General features: G+C 46.1%; 1 protein-coding gene across 2 annotated transcripts; it reads left to right on the forward strand.

The window, feature by feature from the left end:
• The first annotated feature begins 6,341 nt into the window (after positions 1 to 6,341).
• Positions 6,342 to 14,126, forward strand: Tal2 (TAL bHLH transcription factor 2). Of its 2 annotated transcripts, none has more exons than XM_021654854.2 (2): positions 6,342 to 6,429; positions 11,263 to 14,126. In XM_021654854.2, the coding sequence occupies exon 2, from the start codon at positions 11,273 to 11,275 to the stop codon at positions 11,606 to 11,608; it is 336 nt and encodes a 111-aa protein (XP_021510529.1). In that variant the 5' UTR covers positions 6,342 to 6,429; positions 11,263 to 11,272; the 3' UTR covers positions 11,609 to 14,126. The 2 variants fall into 2 exon arrangements, with proteins under 2 accessions (XP_021510529.1, XP_060235912.1); XM_060379929.1 differs by lacking the exon at positions 6,342 to 6,429 and adding an exon at positions 6,590 to 6,941.
• The last annotated feature ends 9,222 nt before the right edge of the window (positions 14,127 to 23,348 follow it).

A 23,348-nucleotide genomic window follows, 5' to 3' on the forward strand; every position in this document is an offset into this window, starting at 1 on the left:
TTATTTAAAAAGATGCCATGCAGTGCTGGAGAGATGGCTCAGTGGTTAAGAGCACTGTTTGCTCTTCCAAAAGACCCAGGTTCAAATCCTAGCACCCACACGGCAGCTCACAACTGTCTGTAACTCCAGTTCCAGGTGATTTGACACCCTCACACCCATGCATGTAAAATAAAATTAAATAAATTATTTAAAAAGGTGCCACACACACACTACAGACAGTATATGAAAGAGATTTATTGGGTGGAAGTGGAGAGATAGAGAGGAAGAGAAAAGAGAGACATGGTGGGGCACCCCAACAGAGAAGAGAGAAAGCAAGAGAGAAGAAGAAGGGGCAGGCTGGTCCTTTTATAGCTTGTGCAGGCTATAAAACTGAACTGTGGGCGACAAATGATGACATCACAGGTTACTAGGAAACCGAGGAGCAGGTGCCTAAATGCTAACAGGTACATCAGTCAATGAAGCATTCTCTGGACTCAGTGAGAAGCCCTGACTCATGATGCAGCGTGGAGAGGGATTGAGGATGACCTCCAACATCACCCTCGCCTCCACATGCGAACACACGCACGGCTCATGCACCCACCCACACATGCCCACAGACGTGCATACACACTCACCCATACCACGCACACACACACGTGAATTTCTTAAAAATGTAAAATGCATGGTTTAGTTTGGAAATGAAAATTAAAGAGAAGACTTATAACCTTAATATAAAACAAAATAGAATTTGTGATGAAAAGCTCAACAGAGAGGGTCATCTTTTATTGGTTTGGGTACATTTCTCTAAATCAGGTTAACAGCTGTGTCTTTAACCCACAAAAAAATAGTTCACCTAAGGACTTATAACCCTAAAGGAAGCTGGGTTTGGTGGTGCATGCCTTTAATCCCAATGCTTGGGAAGAAAAAGTTAGGTGGAGAGGCCAATCAGGTCTACACAGTGAGTTCTAAGCCAGGGCTACCTACTGAGATTCTTTCAGAAAAACAAAAGCATCACTTCCACAAACACAAAGGAGGAAGAACAAATACAAGACACAGAGAGGTTTACACAGACTAGACCAAACCTTCCAGGAATATAGAGTACTGACGTAATGGATGTCTCTCTGTGTGTGTGTGTGTGTGTGTGTGTGTGTGTGTATGAATGTGTTAACTTTCAAACAAGGACTATGTCATCTCTTACAGTGGCTATGAAATGTTTTTTTTTAAATAGGTTATGTGTTGTTCCAAAAGAAAAAAAAAATCTCAAAATATATATATCAGACAAAACAAAGTACTATGTACATCTTTGAGTACATCACAATAACATTAGATAACATCAATAACAAGTCATTGTCAATAACAATAATCGAGGGTGCTTAAAAAAAAAACAATAACTAGAAGAGAAGAAAACAAGACTATCTAAACCCACAGCAACCAGATGTCAATGCACACATCTGTGACAGAGACAGGGTGAATCATATGTTCCAGGCCAGCCTGGGCATCATAGCAAGACCCTGTCTCAAAAAACTGAACTAAAATTAAAACCTATCCTATTGATGAATCCGGAAAGGTCAAAGTTTATACAGCCAACTGCCAAAACTTATTTAAGAGATAGAATACATAAAAGAAAAATGTATGCCTACCAGGATATGTTGTAGGTTCTGTTAGATGTCAGGAACCAGACCATTCACATGATGAATAAATTGGGGATACAGGTACAATGTGTGGTTGGCGCCGAGAAGCATATCTGACTGGATGAAGAGATGTGTGACAGACTGAGGCCTTGAAACCGAGACCTGAGGATCGAGGAGGGGGTTGGCATGGCAGCAGGGTAGGACAGGTTAAGACTGGTTAAGACTGATGCTTAACCTCTGGTCAAAACGGCTTTGGCCACCCATACCCACCTGGGCTGGCAGAGGCTCCGGGGACACCTCGTTTTTCCTGAAACTGACAAGCCTGCCAGGATTCACTGGCTAATCCAGACAGATCAATTACAGCAGCAGGACCAGGGAGCCTGACAGCACCAGTACCTGCCCATTCCCCTGGGCCCTCCCCAGGAGCTCTGCAGGTGCAGTCTCTCCAGGGGACAGTGAGAGCCATGAATAGTAAGCGTTTTAGCTCAAGCACATAGAGGCGTTTAGCTGCCTAAACTTAATCCCCCAGTAATCGGATTATGTAAATTCCTACTCCAACCTCTTCCACTGCAGGACCTAGCCTCTAAATGCTCTACTCTGGGAGGAAGGGATGGAACCAGACCCATCACTCTGAAGAGCCACCGCTAGGGAGATGATGTACCCAAAGGGCTTCTAAAAGCAGAAAGCCAACAGTAACATTTAAGAAGGTCGAGAACAAAAGCCAACCCCCTTCCAGTGTGCTAACACACTTAGGCTTCTTTCTCTGAGTCGTAGCCCTTTGTCTGAGTTCCTGTCCACTTGCACAGATTTTATTTTCTAGCTTGTTTCACTTAGCATCGTCCAATTCTTCCTCACAGACGAGACCGTGACATTGAAAAAATCTGTCACCTCACAGCTTTTGGCCAAGGTGAAGGATAATAAGCTTTTGTGTGGCCTGTCATAACTGTGATATAAACAGACAGGGTGGAAAAAGCAGAGACGTCATAAGAACGACTTTTCTCCCACAGCATACAGAAAGAGCAGGGGCCAGAACGAGGAGCGGGCCACAGGCGTGTTTTGCAAATATTAGGCTCACGTTTCTTTGCACAAGTTGGCCACCTCCCCTGTTGTTGCCTCCACACCATCTTCATGCCCCAGTCTTGGAGTCCAGCTGTACTTACGGTTCCCATCTTTCCAGCATGCTGTTGTCCTCCTTCCCTCCACACTCTCCACCAAGATGCTAGGCCCCCAGGGCCCTGCCTGGCTGTTGCCCTTTGAAAGCCCTCCTTCCTGCCTCCTCCACTGCCTACCCTGTACCCACCTTCTTGACAACAGCCTGGGTGTCTGGGGGTCCTGAATTGATTTGCAGAAGGCCCCGAGCCCATTTTCAGTGTTGGTTCCACGGTCTTTTCAAGCCAGTGTGGACATGGAGTCCACATAATTAATACACAAGGTCCTTCACGGGAATGAATTGAGCTAGGGGGTAGGAAGAAAACAGAGGAAGAAGTTAGGAGTCCCCATTTGTTCCATTATCCTCCGATTCCTCACTTGCCGGAGCCTTGCTTGCTTCAAAACTTTGTTTCAGTGCCATTCCCTCACAAGCAATGTCTGATAGTCCAGCCAGGATCTCTTTCTGTCCACTAAAATCTATGCTCTCTGCTGCTCAGAACTATCAATCTTGTGTTCAGTCTGTTTGCCATGACCTTGGTCACCTTTCTGGCTCTGCCCACATACCTGAGCTTTGTAATTCAGGCCTACCCTTTTGATTTATAACAAAACTATGGGTTTTCTTTTTCTTCTCTTTCTCTCTCTTTTTTTTTTTGAATTTATATGTCTTTTTAATTAAATTTTTATTTTTTTTAACATTAGTTACAGTTTATTAACTTTGTATCCCAACTGTATCCTGCTCCCTCATTCCCTCACAATCCCATCCTTTCTCCCTCATCTTCTCCCTACCCCTTTCCAAGTCCACTGATAGGGGAAGACCTCCTCCCCTTTCATCTGCTCCTAGCTTATCAGGTATCTTCAGGCCTGGCTCCAAAGTCCTCCTCTGTGGCCTAGCAGGGCTGTGCCTCCCTCAGGTGGGGAGGGGCGTCAAAGAGCCAGTCATTGAGTTCATATCAGAAATAGTCCTTGTTCCCCTTACTAGGGAACCCACTTGGATACTGAGCTACCATGGACTACATCCGAGCAGGGGTTCTAGGTTATATCTATAGATGGTCCTTGTTTGGAGATATAGTCTCACAAAAGACCCCTATGCCCAGATAAACATACTGAAATCTGTACACCTAAAGAAGATAAACAAGAAAGAGGACCCTGGGTAAGATGATCAACCCTCACTTAGAAAGATAAATGGGACGGACATTGAATGTAGGAGAAAACAAGTAACAGGATAGGAGCCCACCACTGAGGGCCTCTGAAAGACTCTTCCTAGCAGTGTATCAAAGCAAATACTGAGACTCATAACCAAACCTTTGGCAGAGTGCAGGGAATCATGAAAGAAGGGGGAATTAGTATGACCTGGAGAGGACAGGAACTCCACAAGGACCAAAACTATGGGTTTTCATGAGTATAGGGTAAGAAGTCTTGGGGATGACAAGCACCCCAAGGGCTCAGTGCCTCGCAGCACTGATCTCTTCCATTGCGTTAGGGCTAAGAGTGCTTTGGGGTTTACTCCATGGTACCCAGGCTGCAGGAGCAACCTCAGACATGACTTTCTCATTGCCGATTCTGCCCCTAATCATCCAGCTGGCATTTCTGCTACATGCTCTATGTCTGATATGCTCACATTCCATTGACTGATGCAAAGCACATGACCAAGCCTGGCATTGGGACAGGGAAGTATATTCTTTTTACCTATACAGAGCTGCTAGGTACATGGCTCTGGAAGGGTTTATATAATACTCTCACAGAGAAGGTCACTAGAATACATTTGGAACAATAATGTAATTAACTACAGTAAAATTTTATTAATACTATATCATGTGCTACTTGCGATCCTAAATACCGTACTTGTTTTTTTCTTCTTATTTGATCCCCACGGTTCTAGCATTGTACCCATTTTACCAATACGGAAACGAAAGCAGAGAACAGTTCGGTAATTTGCTCAGCACCACATGAGTGAATAAATGAGAAACTTCGGCCTGGGTAAATACAGCCTCCGAGCCAGTGCTCTTATTCACCAGGGTGCAACGCATTTCTGGGACCTTCAGTGAGAAATACCTAGAGATTCATCGTTTACTCATGCCCTAATCAAACAGCATTTGATGGACATGGATTCTCAGGGTGGTAATGATGGCTATGGAAGAGAGAGAAGACAAGATAAATGAGTGAATATCACTAGGTGAGGTTAAGCACCGAGAACACAGCAAATGAAGACATATGTGTAGGCCTGAGCTTCTGGCATGAGGGTTGGTGCGGGGGGCGGGGGTCCACAATCTTAGATAGTATGCCAAAAAGCTCTCAGGGAATGGGCTGATGAGACGAGTCAGCCCGGAAAGACACTGGCTGATAAATCTGAAGGCCTAAGTTTGATCCCTGGAACTTACATAGTGGAAGGAGAGCGCTGCTTCCCTCAAGTCGTTCCCTGACCTTTACACATTTGCCTTGGGGCGCCTCCCTCAGCCAATGCAGAAATATAATCTTAAGAAAGTTAAAGCTCTCCACCCCTGGGAAGGTAGCATCTGAGTACAGACCTAATGTCGGTGCTCCGAGGGCTGGGGGTTATGTCTGGGTTTGTTTGGAATTACACTCTCAACACCTGAACAGGACCTGACTGCGGCATAAGTTTCCACTACTGACTTGAGTCACAGCAAGGGAAGGAGAAGGGCGAACCCCCATGGGTAACCTGGAAGAGGCACTGTTCAGGCAGAGTGAACCCCCTCCCCCGGGAAAGCGGAGGGTGTCTGCTGTGCTCCTGCGGACAAAGGGAGTATCTGGAGTCAGGTGAAGCCCAGGTAAAGAAGGGACTAACTGAAGGGATAAGGGGAGCAGAGAGGCCACCTACAGCCTGAAGCTCACTTGCCTTCTGTTTTGTTTGTTTGTTTGCTTGCTTGCTTACTTGCTTGCTTCTCAGACACGGTCGCTCTCACTACATAGACCAGGGTGGCCTCCTCTTCCCTTGGAGTTGCAGATGTGTGTCACCGTACAGATTTATGTTTAGCTTTGAATGAAATGGAGAGCCGCCAAAGAGTTTAGAGCTGAGAAGTGACAGAGAGCTGACTTGGGTTTTCTCCGATGATTCTGAGAGATACAGGACAGAAGAAGCGTGGCAAGGGCAGAGTCCCTCCATCCCTGAAATAACCACGCCCTGTGCTGACCAGCAGGAAAAACCAGACCAGACCCATGTTATGCATCCGCCAATCTGCCCAGCGCGGTGTGTTTCAACTTTGTTGTGTGTCTGCATTTCCTGGGGGGATTTGGTGAAATTGCAGGTTATAGCCTGCATCCCTGAAATTCATTTAGGGGCTCTGGAGCTCAGCACTGGGGTTTGAAAAGGCACCGGGTGAGTGAGTTAACAAGAGAAGCATTGGGATGCTGGTCTGTAAGAGGAGGTTGGAGTCAGCAACCCCTCCCCTAAAGCCTTAGACAAAGAGGGGTCCTCCTCCTTCCACTGCTTCTTGACTGTTGTACTTGGGAGGGCTGACAAGGCCAAGTGGGGAGGGACTGGCGGGGGTCCTCTGTGAGAAGCCCCCCTCCCCTCCCCGCTCCCGTCGTCGCCAGACAAAGGGCGGTGTCCTATAAAGGCGGTGGCGGAGGCCCAGCGTCCAGGCGAGGGCGCACACGGACAGCCGCCGCGACAGCCACGGTGACTGCGCCGGCTCCCAGCCCCGGCGACAAGGTGCGTTGGCTGAGGGGCGTGGGAGCGGGCACGAGCACGGGGCCCCCGGGTAGGCCCCAGAAAACACAGGAGGGAGAGGTGGCGATGTGGGAGCAGCCACGGAGGGGGCTCGTTGGGTGACCCGGGAACTTGCAGCGGGGCAGCGGCGGTGGCGCGGCACCTGGGGGGCGTGTTGTCCGGAGCACTGTCGCTGGAACGCGGGGGCCGCCCCCTCCGCCCCAGCGCATCCCCGGTGCTCCCCACGTCACCCCCAGACCTCTGTTGGCGACCCTCCGACGACTCCTGAAAGAACGTATCGGGCACGCGAAATGGCTCGCTGCGGTGAAACGACTTGGTTTTTTTAAGGGTGGGAAAGGGATCGCTGGGAAGCGAAGAGGGTTCACGGGACAAGCAGCAGACTGGACAGAACGGGCAGAGATCGAGTGCGTGCGGGCTGCGAGGCGTTGGCGTCCAGCGCGCCTCGGAATCTCCGGCTCCCAGAGCAGCGCGCCCAATGGAGTGGGCGCTAAACTGTGAGCGTGTGTGTGTGTGTGTGTGTGTGTGTGCGCGTGTGCGCGCGCGTGAGTGAGCTTGGGCCTGTAAACCCCAGACCCGCAGTGACGGGCAGTGGATGGGTTAAGTAGGTAGGTGGGAAACCTTCCCTGTACGGTTTATTTATTTATTTATTTTTAACTGGCATAGAATAACTTCTTAAAAATCAACATAGAAGGTGCTGGGCATCGTGGTAACATTTCCAAATGAACTGTGTTTTAGTCCCTTCCTCTTCTCCTCCCCCGCTGCCCTCTACCCTCAGGCCTCCTTGTAAAGTTTTCCTTCTTAACAGAGCAGAGCCGTGCCTAGTGTTAGTCCCAATCTCGCTGTCCAAATGGCTGCTGAGCTTTCTTCCTGTGGAGTGGCTACGCTGCCAAGACAAAGTTGTGAGGTACAACACACAGGATCAGGCTGCAGGACGTAGACCGAAAATCCTGAGAACAAAAGAGCTGTGTGAACCCTGCAGCAGTGTGAGACTGGACTTCTGTGCCTTTCTGGGTCCAGGAGCTGCGGGCGCCTGAGAGCAGCGCCACCTTCTCTAGGAGTCATTTTCTCCGGTCATGTGTTACCTTCGCTGGTGACAATATAATGTATCTACGATTTATTTAACATGGCGTTTGTCCAGATGCTTTCTATAGTGCCCACGCTGGAGTGAGATACGTTGTCCAGGCAGGCCTTGAACTTATGATCCTTTTTTTTTTTTAATTAAAAAAAATTATGTTTATTGGGTATGTATCTGTGCCCAACTTTCATGCCTGGTGTCCAGAGTGGGTCCTCTGGAATTGGAGTTACAGATAATTATGGGCTGCTATGTGGGTATGGGGAATTGAACCCAGGTCCTCTGGATGGATAGCCAGTGCTTGTAACTGAGCCAATTCTGCAGGCCTGTTATTATTATTAACTTGAGTCTATAACCCTACCAACCGAGGGATATGTGGATAGAATTCAAGAGTTCCGTGAACTTGAATAAAGAAATATTCCAATTTAATTCAATTAACATTTATGCTAAGTGTAGCATTTCCTTTATTTACGAATATAGGTGATAAAGAGTACTAATGTCGACATGGTTTTAAAGAAAGTAAACCTGTTTTTTTTTTTTTTCCCCTTGGTTCCCTTCTCTGAATAATGACTTTAACTGCTCTAAACACACAGACACAGGAAATACCCAATTATATATATAGTGGCTGTTCGGATACTGTGATTTAAAATATAATACAGTAGCAAAGTCTTATCCTAGACAAGGCAGTTGTGGCCAATTTGTCAGCAGTAGACGTCCCAGATACTTGCATCTCATATCCCAAATGTTGCAGATCTTTTGAAAAAAAAAAAAAATTAAAAAATCACTTCTCAGAAATGATGATAAAATGTGTAGTTTTTTAATGTGTTAAAAATAAAGCAAATGTACTCCCTATATTTCATTTTTATTTTAGTATTTTAATAACTTCTAAGAATAACTGATTTTTTATGTCTCTTTAATTTAACTTGTACATTTAAAATTTCAACATAGAAACTAATATATATTGAAAATGATTGGTTTGAGTGGACTGAAAACCCAAGCTTCCCTAGATCACACACACAAAAAAAAGCCAGTGAACCTTAACCTAGTGGGAGTCCTCAGCTGTGACACCGATGCTTGGCCTTATTTCAACAGCTATCCAAGGCATCTGGTGTGGAATTTTCCCTCTCTTGTATTGCGCTGAAATCAACATTAGCGGCAATCAGACCTTGCAACTGGAAAAACACTAAATGCAATTTTCCTTTGATTTAAGAAGCACTGCAGCGATTTTCCAGTGGCCTCTATTTTGAGCTTTTCCAGCTTATTAAGTCACTGATTTCTGTTTCCCCGTGGAGAAGGAGAGTAAACACTCGAGGCTAAATCAACAAGTAATTACCAAGCAGCCCTAGGATGGCAGGCTACCTTGTACAAGAGTCTTTTTTTTCTTCTTCTTTCTCTCTTTTTTCTTTTCTCTCACTGTTCCTCCTGTCTGTCTAGTACAATGGGCTCCAGCCCTCTCAGAAAAACACCACAACCAGTTTACCCTGCCTAATCTTCTTTCCTCCCAGCTTGAAAGGGACCCCACTCCCCATGGGACTAGAGTTGACTTGGCTGTGAGCTAAACCCTCTTTTGATAAGACAACTTTGCCCCCTCAGTCCTGGCTGGCGATGAACAAAACCTAATCGTTTTCTTTCTGTCTTCAAGTCCCCCTGGTCAGGGCTCAGGTGTAGTTTTCTGTGTCGGGAAGTCGGGTAAAGTCCTGACAGCATACTTCTATTGTGGAACCGAAAACCAACATATTCAGAAATGACGCAGGGTAGGTAGAAGCTAATGGGGCAGTGTACATTTCTAAAGAGGATGAAACCTAGTCCACCCATCTGTTTTCCAGGGAGGTGTGGCTTGCTTGGAAGCAGGCTCTAACCTGTAGGTGTTGCTTCTCTGCCTCTACAGGATCTGTTTTCCTCCCTCGGGTAAACGGAAGGCAGCTAGCTCCTCAGGGCCCAGCAGCAGTCCGATAAAGCCATGCCCCGAGATGTAGTTCTGACCGCTCCTCCAGGGTCTGCCACGGGTTGAACGTACACACTGAGAACGTATTTGACACACCTGAGCTATTGAAGATCATTAACTTAGACCAGTCTACCTTGAACGTGCTCAGAATACTTACCTTAGCCTACAGTGGGGCAAAATCACCGAGGCAAAGTGTGTTTTATAAGAAAGTAGGAAAATGTCCTACATACTGCATTGAATACCTCCATCCACAAAACACTGACAGCACAGCAGTGTGCGCTGCGGCTCCCTCCTGAGATGGCGCGGCTGACAGTGGGCTGCAGTTGATCCCAGTGTCTCCAGAGAGTACTGTGCCGGGCTATGAAGACTCTCACACAGTCAGGGTTAGGAGCAGGCTGGGTAGGGCTGATCCCTCCCCTAATATCAGGCGTGAACCTCAGGCCTCCCTCATGCAAGTACCCCTGCCCAGGAGGACTGAACCTGGAATCGTCTTGCCTCGGCCCCTAAGTAGCTGAGACTGTGGGCCTGCAGTGCCAGGCCCGGCTTAGAGCAGCTCTTTAAAGAGTTGGGGGAGACGTGAGAAGAAGTTCAAGAAAAAGGAAATGGCATGAGGGAAAAGGTAGAGTGAGTTAGCGATACACATCCCTCGGGTGAAGTGCCCGTGGACGCTGAGGCTGGAGCAAGCAGCAAGTGACACAGTGAGCCACAAACACAGACTGCCTAGGTCTGGTGTTGGCTTATCTGCCAGTGTTTCTTGATGGTTCCCACTACAAAGCACTAGTCCAGACCACCTGGGAAAAGTGGGGGGGGGGGGTGTTTCATGCCTTTAAGAGTACAGATGGCAAAATGAGATTCAGCAGTATTTGATGATCTTTCCATATGTGGAAAAGGTCAGCTATGGGGATGCCAAGAAGTCCAGGTGTCCCTTAGAGATCTGTGTCACAGTGCCTGTCCTTTTCATTCTCATCAGGCTGAATACTCCCATGTCTGTCTTCATAAATCTGGGTCTCACAGCCGTTTTGCAGCCTGCTCACAATCCTCAGATGTGCCATTGGAGACTGGGGCCCAATCTTCCAGATGAGATCAGCTAAAGCAAGGAGAGTTGCCCCGTCTTCTCCAGTCCAAAGACCATTTTCTTGATGAAACCTGAGAGGATGGCTTTTTCTCACTTCTTAAAAGTTCTTAATTCACTGCACATTCACAGCCAACACTTCACAGGCTAAATATATATTTTACTCACACATGTATGCAATTCTATGCTGTAGATGATTTTTGATCAGCTGGGAAAGTTAGGTTATAAAGGAAGTGGCGGGATTGGAGATGTAGCTTGGTTGGTGGAGCGCTGCTTAGCACGCATGAAGCCCTGGGTTCAACCCCCGGCATGCACAAACCGAGAATGGTGGCACGTGCTGCAACCCTGGCATTCAGGAGGTGAAGGCAAGAGGCTCAGATGTTCAAGGTCGTCCTTGGCTGCACGCTGTGAGGCCATCCTGGAATACATGAGCTCCGGTCTCAAAAAGTGGGGGAGGGGGATGCAGGAGACAAGGTGCAGTTTTGTAACCGGTGACTTCAAAATAACCAGGGGAAAAGAGCTATACACAGAGTGCTGTTTTTTTCGTTTGCCCTTTCTTCTGACTTCTTAAAAACGACATTTCTAAAAAACGTCTTAAAAAACTCAAAATGGATTTCCTAAGATCTGAGCCGAGCTCTAACGCTGCAGGTTCTTGGAAGGACATGTGATTATAACTGCCTCTTACAAGGTCTTGGCTACCAAAGCCCCTTTTCTCTCCCGTCTCAGGAACCTGGACATGACCAGAAAGATCTTCACAAATACCAGGGAGCGGTGGAGGCAGCAGAATGTCAACAGCGCCTTCGCCAAGCTGAGGAAGCTCATTCCCACTCACCCGCCAGACAAGAAGCTGAGCAAAAATGAAACACTTCGCTTGGCAATGAGGTATATCAACTTCTTGGTCAAGGTCTTGGGAGAGCAAAGCCGACAGCAAACAGGAGTAGCTGCTCAGGGAAGCGTTCTGGGGCTCTTTCCCCAAGGGCCCCACCTGCCAGATGTGGATGACAGAACTCTGCTCTACAGAAACTCTGACTACAGAGTTTCTTCCCCTGGCCCAAGCCACGGGGCTTCCTAGGGTGGCCGTGACTGTCAGCCCGCAGGGCAGGACTAGAGTCACGTGGTTTCATGCTGCCGAGAGGTATGCCGCCGGAACTGACCCGGACTGCTGCTGAGAGCCGAAAGGAGGCTTGAGCAGTGTTGCTCTGGCCTCATGACCCCAGAACTTCAGGCAGAGCAGCTCGCTACTGTATGTTCTATAAATCAGCACGAGACATTTAAAATATTACAAATAAAAAAAGCAAAACAAAACAACCGTAAGTTTAAAACTGCTGTCTCACTCATGACCAGTAATGAGGACTTCCGTATACTGGATGTCGCGTGAATGCACAAGGCTTGTAAAGTTTACTTTGAAAAAGGAGATGTGTTTGATTGAGGGCAAATACAGAAAATCTTAAGACTGATGAATGACAAGGTAGCCGCTGTAGAAAACAACCTGGGAGAGCCATGGGGCCCTCTCTGGAAGGAGGTGTCCTTCCTACCTCCCACCCCAGCAGAGCGGTGGAGATTGTATGTGGAAAAGTCCGGTCTCCTTCGACCTCTGTAGAATCGTGCCATTCTACTTCAGTTGAGCCTTTGATATATATACTGTCTCTGAAACCAAATAGTAAATTTCATCCCTGTGAAGAAAAACCTTGATAATGTATGAACTGGACTTCATAGCTTTCTTAGAAAAATCAGCTAAAATGAGGGAGCAAACTCCTCAATTTGACACATTTGATATGGATGCTTTTAATTCGGCCCAAATTCCTGCTGAGTGAAGTCCTGTAAAATTCAAGGATAATCATGAAAATCCAAATGTTGTCATCCTCTGATTCACTGAGGGTAAACAATGGAAATGGAATACCAGATGCTCATGTACTAGTGCCTTTAACTTTGCCTTCCCGTCTCACAGTCTTAAGCTGGGGGCAGGGTAGCAGCCAGTAAGACAGTAGCACGCTATAGATGACCATAGCACACTATAGTCGTCATCACACAGCATCCTGGCCTTGATGGTGGCTGGACTCAAAGATAAATCCCGTGGCTAAGCCCCAAGTGCAGATAATGTCTTATCTCTAGAACATTTAGTTCTTTTGGCTTTATAATCTTGCAAATCACATGTGAGAAACCTACGGATTGTGGTTATAAATTTCCAATGTCTACACAACACAGAGATGGAAGCTTCTTGCTCTAGAAGCATTTTCTTTATAAGTGGCACGATCATTACATCACTGAGGTCTAGTTAGCTAATGCACTTGTAGCACAACGGGTTTCCCCATAAGTCCTTTATGTAACTTGCCCTTGATTAATGTCCCCACAGAAAGTATAGATTATGGAGACACATAGGCACAGAGGCTAAAGGATTCCTTTCTTCTACCCCCAATGTGCATATGATTCTTACCAGCCTGGGGAGATTCAAGCTTGTTCCCAAATTACCAGGCAATGAAACATTTCAAAGTTTTTATGGTAGTTGTCAAGTGAGTAACACCACCTTCTCATCTGGCATTAGATTAAAAACAATACATTTGGGGGTGGCTTTGTTTTTACTTAGCTTCTTTGGACATGAGGACAGCACAGAGGACCTCTGTCCCTAAATGCAGAATTTTTGTGCTATGCACAAAATGCACTCTTTTGCCTGCTTGCTGCAGCTTTTGTCTGTACTCGGAGAGGGCCTCCAACTGCAAATACTACAGGGGACACCAAAATGACGTGAGGACGTTGAGTTATCATTACGCTAAATGAGGGGGATAATTATTTTAAAACCTAGAGGAAATCCTTTCATAGATGAATAAACCTTTGCAATATTATAATATGTGATGTTCTCCTTAAAATATTTATGCAACTTCAAATTTCTATACCAAGTTGTATAAAATTAACATGACTGTTAAAAAAAAAAAGAATTGTAATCACATGAGGTCCAAAGGCCAGTCATGATATGTGTGAGACTGTAAGCTAGTTCAAAACTCCCTCTGTGGTTTTCTTTGGTGTCTTCATGTCAAGGCTTGGTGGTCCTAGCAGTGAGACTTCATGGTTCAAATGCACTACAATCCACTGAATGCTACATCTGTTTCTGTGTGATTTGAGTCTAACAGAAGAGTTAAGCCAAATTTTGTAACTATGCTTCTCTGTTTCTTGGACTAAAGGGAGTGTTTGGTCTGCTTTAGACGCTAGTGGAGATGTTTAGAAACCACATCCAAGCAGGACTTGTTTTATATAGACTGTCTGCTTGGTTACTCCATTTCATTGAGGAGAAAACAGGTCCAGGGAGTTTCAGAGTGATGTTCCAAAGGTGGGCCATCAGCAGAGACCTGGACAGGATGCCTGCCTCCTGACCCTCTCCAGCCTTTCCACGGTACTGATCAGTCACTGTATATTTGGAATTGAAAACAAAGAAGCGCCTTACTGTTATGTTAATCTCTTCCTGGAAGCATTTAATGGTCTTTATATGTTCTTTCTGTGATACGAAATTATCATGCTTTGTAGAATGTGAGTAGATATGCCAAAGATTTTTATCTCTTGGTATGTTTTGGGAGTTCTTGACCATTGATTACAATTTGCTATTTAACTGTTAATTTATCACAAATAAATTATTTAAGAAAGTAAATCATATAATTTCATAAATTTACTAAGCTTATCCACCTACCTCTCCACTCTACGGTCACTGTCCTGATTTGGAAAACAAACAAACAAACAAACTCTCCACAACTCGTGGTCCTAAGCTTAGAAAGAAAATTAGCCCATGTCCTCAAAGCAGTGTGTTATCTTCTTTCCCTTTCTTCTTTTCTTTTCTAGCCACATATGATCCCCATGGCCTTGAACTCATGATCCTTTTGTGTCAGCCTCTTTTCCCCTGGGATTACAGGCAGGTGTCACTACATCAGGCTCATATGGCTCCCTAATTGTCCTCAAATTACAGCTGTGATCAGATCGCTCCTCTGCTACCAAACTCTCAGTGCATCATCTACTATGATCTACGTACAAACACGAGACTGCAGGAACAAGGCCACCTGCAAGCCTGGGCCCATCATACCTTCTCCTCTTTCCAAAAACCCTACACGTTTTACCTGAGCCAATAAAATGGCTTCACTCAATGACCCATTTTTCCTGGCCTACAGAGCTAGTTCTAGGACAGCTGGGGCTACATAGAGAAACCCTGTCTTGAAAAACAGAAACAATCATCAACAGAATTTAAGCAAGCCTTCCCCTGATAAAAAGAAAGCCATTAAAATGAAGCTGCATGTTCAGTCTAAGGCTTCTTTCCAAAGTTTCCCATAATTACCATCCAAGAATAGCCCTTACAGCACCTGCCTTGTGAATTTCATCACCTAAGAATGGCTTGAGATAGCCAAAATAAATAGGAAATTATGCATGACTGGCATTGTCCTTAAAAAGGCAAAAGATGAAAGGGGTTAGGGATAATGGACAGCTTAACTGCTGACCCACAGGCCAAGGGTGAGTCAAAAGTCACATCCTCAGCTAGAAAGGTCAACGGTATGGAGGGATCTGAAAGTCCAATGGCAATGCAAAATGAGGGCTTTGCAGCAGGTGTTAAGAAAGAGATGCTGAGGCTAGACTGTCCTCCAGGGACCTCAAGAGGCAAGGGTGGCAAGCCCTTCCCAGTCCCATGTCTTCCTGTCCCCCCCCCCCCCCTGCAGCTTACTAGAGACAGAAAGACATTATGGATTCATTTTCTTATCCTCACTAATGGTCTGTTATAAAGAAGTTCTAAAGATACTAGATTTGAACATAAGCCTCAGTTGGGTTCATAATTTACCAAGTAACATTTATTACAAGAATTTAAAAATGCCCACTCAAGAAATACACCTGGTGGACTAATGGTCATCACTGGAGAAGTTTTGAAAATGTGGGACATAGTGAATATAATCCCAGTATTTGATCTAAGTAATTATAAGAGAAATGAATAAAGATATAATCAGAGTTCTGGTCAGAGAAATATGTTCATGAACTCAGTGCAGCAATACTCTGGTAGTCCCAGCTATGGCTGGCATAGGTAAGACTAAAGGATTGCCTTTTTCCAGAATCTGTGATCAGATTCTCCCCTGGAGTAAGTGGAGTGCTATCTTGAAATAACTTGCATCTACTCCAGAAGTCAGAAAACAACTTCAGTGTAATTTTTAATAGTTCACTAAATAAACCAAGATTTAATGTGACCTTTTGTGTTTATATGTTTATGTATGTATGTATATATGTATGTAGGGATGGATGGATGTTGTATGGATGTTTTCTGTGTGACCTGGTGTTTTTTCTCCCTGCACAGAGTGTTTCTGCAAGAGTCCAATTACACCAGAAACTGGGATGTGTAGACAGACCCCCTTGAATTCCATGTTTGAATTCCATGCACAGAGGGTGCATTTTGAAAGTGTTATTAGCAATGAGAGAAGGTCCTGGAAAATCCCTGGAAGGACTAGATATCTGTCACCTGAGTTGTGGAGTGTCTAAGTGATGTGGGAGGGGGTGTCGTATTAGTGAAATCTGGCAGCACTCTCCTCTCTCCTTTCATTGGCACCACTAATTAGCTAGACACTGTTAGAGATGACAGTCAGGTAGCTTGGATTCCCTTTAACGCTCTGGCTAACGCCATAAAGATCATGCAAGACCTTTGAAAATATTCTGAGGGTAGAATTCACTCATAAGATGTAAAATTGTACTGAGGCTGGGGGATAGCTTGATGATAGAGCCCATGGTTTGTGCTCTGAGTCATGGGTTCAGTTCCCAACCCCTAAAACAAACAACAAAGAAGCAAACAAAAGTCCATTCTATTGCATAAGACATATATGGAAGAGAAGTTCTACTTACCTTACCCATCCAATTTTATCATCTACACAATTTTATCAGCGAGTACTCAAATAAAACTCTGTGTTCCTTTTTCTTCCTCTTTCTTAATCTCTTACTATTGTATCCTACAGTCTTGTAAGTCATAAGACACTCTCATGTTGTTTTTAACATCTGCATCTACAACACCGTTCCTGCTGGCCAGTCCTCCACTGAGGGATGCTGGGATGTCATAGCAGTTTTGCTGCTATGGACAAGTGTGCAGTGAACACCGTCAGCAGACTTCTGTTTCCAAGCTTGCAGGTCCTGAGCCCGTGCAGCACAATGAAGTCTCAGCAGTGGCACAGGTCGTTCAATGTTCATGCGATGTCACCTGCAGACCATGCTGACAATTGTGGAGACACTTGCCAACCTGAGGAGTGGAAGGTTATCTCTACGTGGTTTTGTTTGCCTTTTTTTTTTTTTTTAAAGATTTATTTATTTTATGTATATGAGTGTTCTATCTGCATTTACATCTGCCAGAACAGGGAATCAGTTCACATTATAGATGGTTGTGAGCCACCATGTGGTCGCTGGGAATTGAACTCATGACCTTTGGAAGAGCAGACAGTGCTCTTAACCGCTGAGCCACCTCTCCAGCCCCATGCCTTTTCTTATCATGAGTGAGATGAGTATGTTTATGGGTCATTTTTTTCCTGTTCTGCAGAATGTCTTAGCAGTTCTCTGCCTACTTTTCTGTTGATTTGTTCACCTTTTTCTTCCCATTTTTGAAAGATATTTACAGATGAAAGAGGTCAACCTTTTTTCTAAGGTTTGTGCAATAAATATCTCCTCCAATATTTCATTTATGTTACAGTTTTGTTTCTATTATTTGTCGTAAATAAGAATTTGATTATAGCTGGGTAGCGGTGGCACATATCTTTAATCTCAGCACTTGTGAGACAGATTCTGAGTTTGAGGCCAGCCTCGTCTACAGAGCAAGTTCCAGGATAGCCAGGCCTATCCAGAGAAACTCTGTCTCATCCCCTAAAATTGATTTTAAGGTTAACATGGATTTTATGGTTCTATATATTGAGTCACAGGGAACTCTACTTCGCTCTGAGGCCTCTGTCCTTTTGAATTCATGATAAAATCTGACAAAGCCCTGCCTTTGAGGTTTTAATTAAAGAAAAGTGTGAGAGAATAGTTCTGCTGTGAATGGTCTCTTCCCATTAGGAAGGAGGAGTTATTAAGGAGTTGAAGGTTCAGCCAGGGCTACACAGTGAGACCCTGTTTAACATGAAGGAGGAGAAGTTGAAGGTTAAATAAAATAAATTTGAGTAGAAAAAAAATTACTTTATTATCTCATCAAATACTAAACTAGGTTTTAATGAAGAAATAATTCAAAGACATGCTCCCTGGAGCTCTGACACAGGAATATGGAAGTCCTAGTCCAGTAGGTCGGTGACAACTCACCATTGCTTGCTTAGCTAGATGATACATAGTCCTGGTCTGGAAAAAGAAGAATTATCCCCAGAAAGAAGGAGACAACCAAAACAAAAGGCAAAGATGCTTGTGTTGTGTCAGCCTTCTGTCACACTGTCAAAACACCCGAGTTCATTCACTGAAAGGAAGAAAAGGTTGTTTGGGGTCATGGTTTTGGAGGTTTCAGACCATGGTCCCTAGTTCTTGATGCTTTTAGGCTTATGAAACATTACAGCAAAGTGGAACACATGGAGGAGGATAGCTGTTTACCTTGTGTTGCAGGAACCAAAGAGCAAGAGAGGAGAGAACTGATGCCACCACATACCCTTTGAACTCAAGCGCCGTATGATCTCATTTCCTCCAAACAGGCTCCGCCTCCTAAGATTCCTACCACATCTCTATGGCGCCATTCACAGGGGATGAAGCCTTTAACCCATGATCCTCTGAGAGACATTACAGAGAGAAACTCTGCAGTGCAATGAATATTGAAATTGGTATGAGTTATAGTAACGTACTTCATTATGCTGTTGAAGAAATCTTATTAAATCATAGTATACTTTTATTTCCATGAATGCTCAAATTATATTCTTTGTCTGTATCTTGAGCATGATATGAACTATCTCTGAAAAGTCAGATTTTGTTTGTAACAGACCCTTACTGAAATCTGTGTGGGAAGGCACAAAGTGAATTGTCTACCCGGAGTGCCTTGGCTGACTTAGGTTTCCCTGCTCTACTTCCTGTGGCACTAGACAGGAGCTTTGTGAAGGGATGCACAAAATCAGCTCTCTGAAGCCTTCAGGAGACTAATGATCTTGTCTCTTGCCTGCTGCTACTTACTCTTTCTTCTGGACAGGAGGACTCAAGAGCTCAGCTTCTGTCAGAGTGAGGTTATTTTGTTCCCTGCCTTCCCAGTCTCAGAGCTTTTGAAAGCAACTTGCATCATACCCTTTGTTCCTCCCTGAGAGGATGTGGGCTCTGACTTCAAGAGGAGAGACACTCACCGGGGAAACTGACGGGGACACATGGACTAGAGAAATGACAGGGAAGGCAAAATGGAGGTGAAATAGCTTCTGGGACTCCACAACTCTGCAATCTGTTCACGGGCTTCATCTTTGAACTTCTTGGACACACTGTGTAAATGTTTCTGAACACTCAGGTTTGGCTTGAGAAGGAGTCAAAGTATAAACACCCACAGTAAATGTTAATAACCCTCATTGCATGTCTGCAGTGGCCAGGATATTATAAATGCTGTCTTTAATTCTTCCTACCACTAGTTAATGTCGCTGTTTCTCAAGCTATAGCTACAAGAAGTTGTGACATTGAAGAGTCTAGCAACAAACTTAAGACCAGGCTGGTGAATAGGAAGTGAACAGGAAGGCAAGGCTCTGACCGGATCTGCTTTTTGGCAAAGGCAAAATTTCTTTTACTCTTTCCTATGCCTTTTAGAGAAGGAGTGAGATGGCTCAGCAGTGTAAGGTGCTTGCCAAGTAAGTCTTGAGACCAGAGTTCAATGCTCACAACCCACAGACTTTACAAAGTTCTTCTCCAGTCTCCACATTTATCCCAGGGTGTGTGCATACACACAAAATTAAAAAAAAAAGAAAGAAAAAAGAACCCTCCTAACCAGGCTGGCCACTGAACTGCCAGGTCCACCTGTCTATTCCTCCCAGCACTAAGCTTACAGAGGTGAGGCTGCCACATCTGCTTTTTCTGTGGCTAGTGAGACAGTTCAGTGACAAAATGCCTGCCACATAAGCGTGAGGACTGAGTTCAGTGCCCCAGCACCCAGACAGAACCAGGGCATGGCAGCATGCTTCTGTAACATAGTGCTAGGAGGGCAGATTCCTGGAGCTCATAGGCCTGTGGTCCTCTTCCAGCCAATCAATAGCGCCGAGATCGGAGAGCCTGTTTCTAAATACCAAAAGAATAACTAAACAAGGCAGAGACCGAGAGCTGAAGACACCCAACAGGCACACCCACACACACTATACACACACAGGTATGCACACAATGCTCACACACAAATACACACACGTGATACACTTACAAGCACAGACACACACAGAGATCACTTGATTGAGACTCAGCATTTACTCACATGAACAAGGAGTCCTTTTTTTTTAATGCGTCAAAATAATGACAAATTTCTTCATATCCACTGACTGTGGATAAAGGTATGCTCAATCAGTTTCCTTGACTTTGCCTGTTAAAAAACACCGGCTCCCTCAGTTTATCTATTGTGGTTTTAAATACAAGTTACGCAACAGCCATAGATAACTCCCAGCGTCTATACTACCACATAGCTTTTGTTTTCCTTTTCTTTTCTGTTTCTATTTTTGTCTTTTCCCGGGAGCAAAGGAAGGTTGCAGACGGCCAAATTCAGGACCGACTAAGAAAAATCAAACGCCCACCAAACTTTATCCCCTTATCAAATAAAGTCAACCCCCTTATCAGGGTCGTGCAGAGATTCTCAGATGTTATCTCCTCGGGCCAGATTAGAGGCTAAGGCTCTCAGCGCGGGGCAGGAGTGAGTGAGCCAGCCAGCCACTCTTCTGTCAGCGGCGCTGCTCCAGCCAGCCAGATAAATCAATTAATAGGATGCAGAGCTGCCGTCCGGCCTTTCTCCTCTCCCGCTTACCTCCCCCAGGCTCCCCGGACCCCTCAGTCCCCTGGCTAATACCATCTGAGAGTCCTTATTGACAAGAGGGTTGTGCAGGTGCAGGCATTCAGGCGGCCCGCGGCACGGAGGGCAGTGGCCACCTCTCCCCTCTTTGTGAGACACTTTTCTTCTCTCTGCTTTTCAGACCAAAGGCCCCCTCGCCGGCTAATCTAATCGGATTATGCTAATTTGTACTTCACAAACCTAAACGGCAGAACCAGCCTCTGCAGAGGGTTAAGGCTGAGAAGAGAGGAGGACAATGACTTCAGCGGTAAACCTACCCCTGAGAGAGCAGGGGGGAATGCGGATCCTGCGTCCAGCCTCGCAGAGCCGCTCCTCTGGGAAGCCCGCCGAGCTCTCCACAGTTTAGAGTGGCTGGGACCGGGAAGGCTGCGGTTACAGCAGCCACCAGCGGCACGGGGGGGGGGGGGGGGGGGGCGGGAGGGGGAAGGCGCTGATTCTCCTGCTGCACAGCAAGCCTCCTCTCTCCATTTGCTCACAGTTCCCCGCTTGGTTAGTCAGTATCTAACTGATCGATGAGCTGAAGCCACGATGCAATTCCGCAAGCTACCAATGAAGGGTGAGGCTGGCTGCCGTGGGATGGATGAAGCTCTCTGAGACCCTCCATCGCACTTCAGGATTTCACCTCTGGTTGGGAAAAATAGTTTAGGTGCAGAAACCAGACAGCATCTCCACGGGATGGTACACCTCCTCTCCTGATTGTGCTCTTGTGGGACCAACTCCGTTACTCATCTTCCACAGCGTTCTAAGAGATTTTTCTTTTCTTTTCTTTTGGGGGGCGGGGGGCGGAGTGAGACAGGGTTTCTCTGTGCAACCCTGGCTGTCCTGGAAATTACTCTGTAGACCAGGCTGGCTTTGAGCTCAAAGATCCGCCAGCCTTATAGGTGTGTGCCGCCACTACCTTGCCTAGGATTATTTTTTAAAAACTTTTATTGGGTTTGTGTGTGTGTGTGTGTGTGTATGTGTGTGTATTTCACATCATGCACCCCAATCCCACTCATCTCCCCCTCCCCTTGTACCCATCCCTCACCCTTGCAACCTCCTTCCAAACAGAGGAAAAAAAAATCTTGTTACGGAAGCTGCAGTATGTCTCAGTGTGTCCCACAGTATGGCGTTTTGTTCATACCTCTTTGCTTACAAATATTTATTGCAGTAACTCATTGGTCTGGTAGGAGGCCTCTAGCTTTTGCTACTCTTTCAATACTGGAACCTCACTGGGACTCTCCTCTGATACCCTTTTGTTGTCCTGTTTCATGGAGATGCTGTAGTTTTGGATCTGTAGGACCAGCCCCTTCATGTACTCCAGCAATTCATGGGTGGGGTAGATGTTGAGATGGGTCAATTCAAAGGCCTGGGTCTGGGCCTGAGAGGTATCTGAGCTGGCCAGCCCACTGGATCTCTTGCTCTCACACCCTCAAGGCTGATTCAGCAGGAAACCCCACAACCAGGGCAAGCCCTACGCTCTACCCTACTGGCCAGGCTAGGTGCAGGGCCCCCTCTCTCAGGCGTTGCTGCTGCTGAAGGACGTGGCCAGTTCTCCCACCTGCCACAGATGGCAAGGGACAAGGGAGGGGAGGAGAGTGTCTCTCCCTTGAATGTGCAACTGCCCAGCAGGGTTGGCTCTCCTGTGCTCATGCCCTTGGGGCCAGCTCCCCTGCAACTCCCACATTCAGGGCCAGCTCTACTGTGATGCCCAGGAGAGGTGCAGGGCCCAAGCAGGTGAGGGGCAGGGACAGCTCACCTGCTCTCAAGACCCCAGGGCCAGCTCGTCTGCCTTAGGTGGCAAGGGGTGAGGGGGGGAAGGGCATCTTTCCCTTGCCCATGCTGCAACAAGGCAGACAAGGCGTGGGGCCAGCTCTCCCACGGTCACACCCTCAGGGCTGCCCCACCTATACCTCTACCATTAGAGTCAGCTCTACTGTGCTGCTCAGGTGAGGTGCAAGGCCTGCTGTCCCAGGTGCTGTAGCAGGTGAGGGGCAGGGACAGCTCTCCTTCTCCAGTTGGGGCCAGCTGTCCAGCCCACTGCTAGTGTCCAGGGCAAAAGGGAGGGGAGGGGATCTCTCCCTTGCCAACCCCACCACACAGCAGATAGGACTCAGGGCCTGTACGCCTGTCCTCATTCTCTCAAGCTGGCTCACTCCCGCCTCCACATCCGAAGTCAGCTCTGCCGTGCTGCCCAGGTAAGGTTCAGGACCCTAAGGGTGGTGTTTAAAAACAACTTAAGTTTTTATTAGTTTTATGCCTTGCCAAAATGTGCAGAGTAAGCACATTAATTTTCGTAATGGACTTTGAGATAAAACTGGTAAGGTAGGGAGTGGTTCAGTGGTGGAGTGCATGTGTTTTGGCTTGAATATGAAATATCCTTTATAGGCTCATGCTTGAATGTCTGGCCCCCTAGCTGATGTTGGTTGTTTTGGGAGGTTTTGGAAACTGTAGGAAATAGGGCCTAGCTTAAAGAACTAGGTCACAGGAGTGAGTCATTGGAGGTGAGCTGCCCTGGCCCCTCTCTGCTTCTTGTCCGCCCAGAAATGAATGGTTTCTGCTACATTCTCCTGCAGCTAAGACCAAACACACATGGTCTGAGAAACCTCGACAAAATAAAGTTGTTCTTCCTTTAAATTTTTTTGGGGGGCAGGGGAAGGTCAGGTATTTCTGTCACGGTGATAAAAATTTAACTAATACAACTTGCTTAGCATGTGGGGCCCTGGGGTCAATTTGCAGCATTAAAAAGGAAATTAAATAGGATTGGTATCTTAAAGTTCTATTTTCAAGAGTCTCACTGAATGTGAGACTTACAGATGTTAAATGGCTCATCCAAGAAGGCTCATCTACATCTACTGTT

Source organism: Meriones unguiculatus, chromosome 3, assembly GCF_030254825.1.
Source record: "Meriones unguiculatus strain TT.TT164.6M chromosome 3, Bangor_MerUng_6.1, whole genome shotgun sequence".
In the NCBI taxonomy this organism is placed as follows: Eukaryota; Metazoa; Chordata; class Mammalia; order Rodentia; family Muridae; genus Meriones; species Meriones unguiculatus.

Coding starts and splice junctions, on each gene's coding strand:
- Tal2 (XM_021654854.2), top strand. CDS start 11,273: ATGACCAGAAAGATCTTCACAAATACCAGGGAGCGGTGGAGGCAGCAG.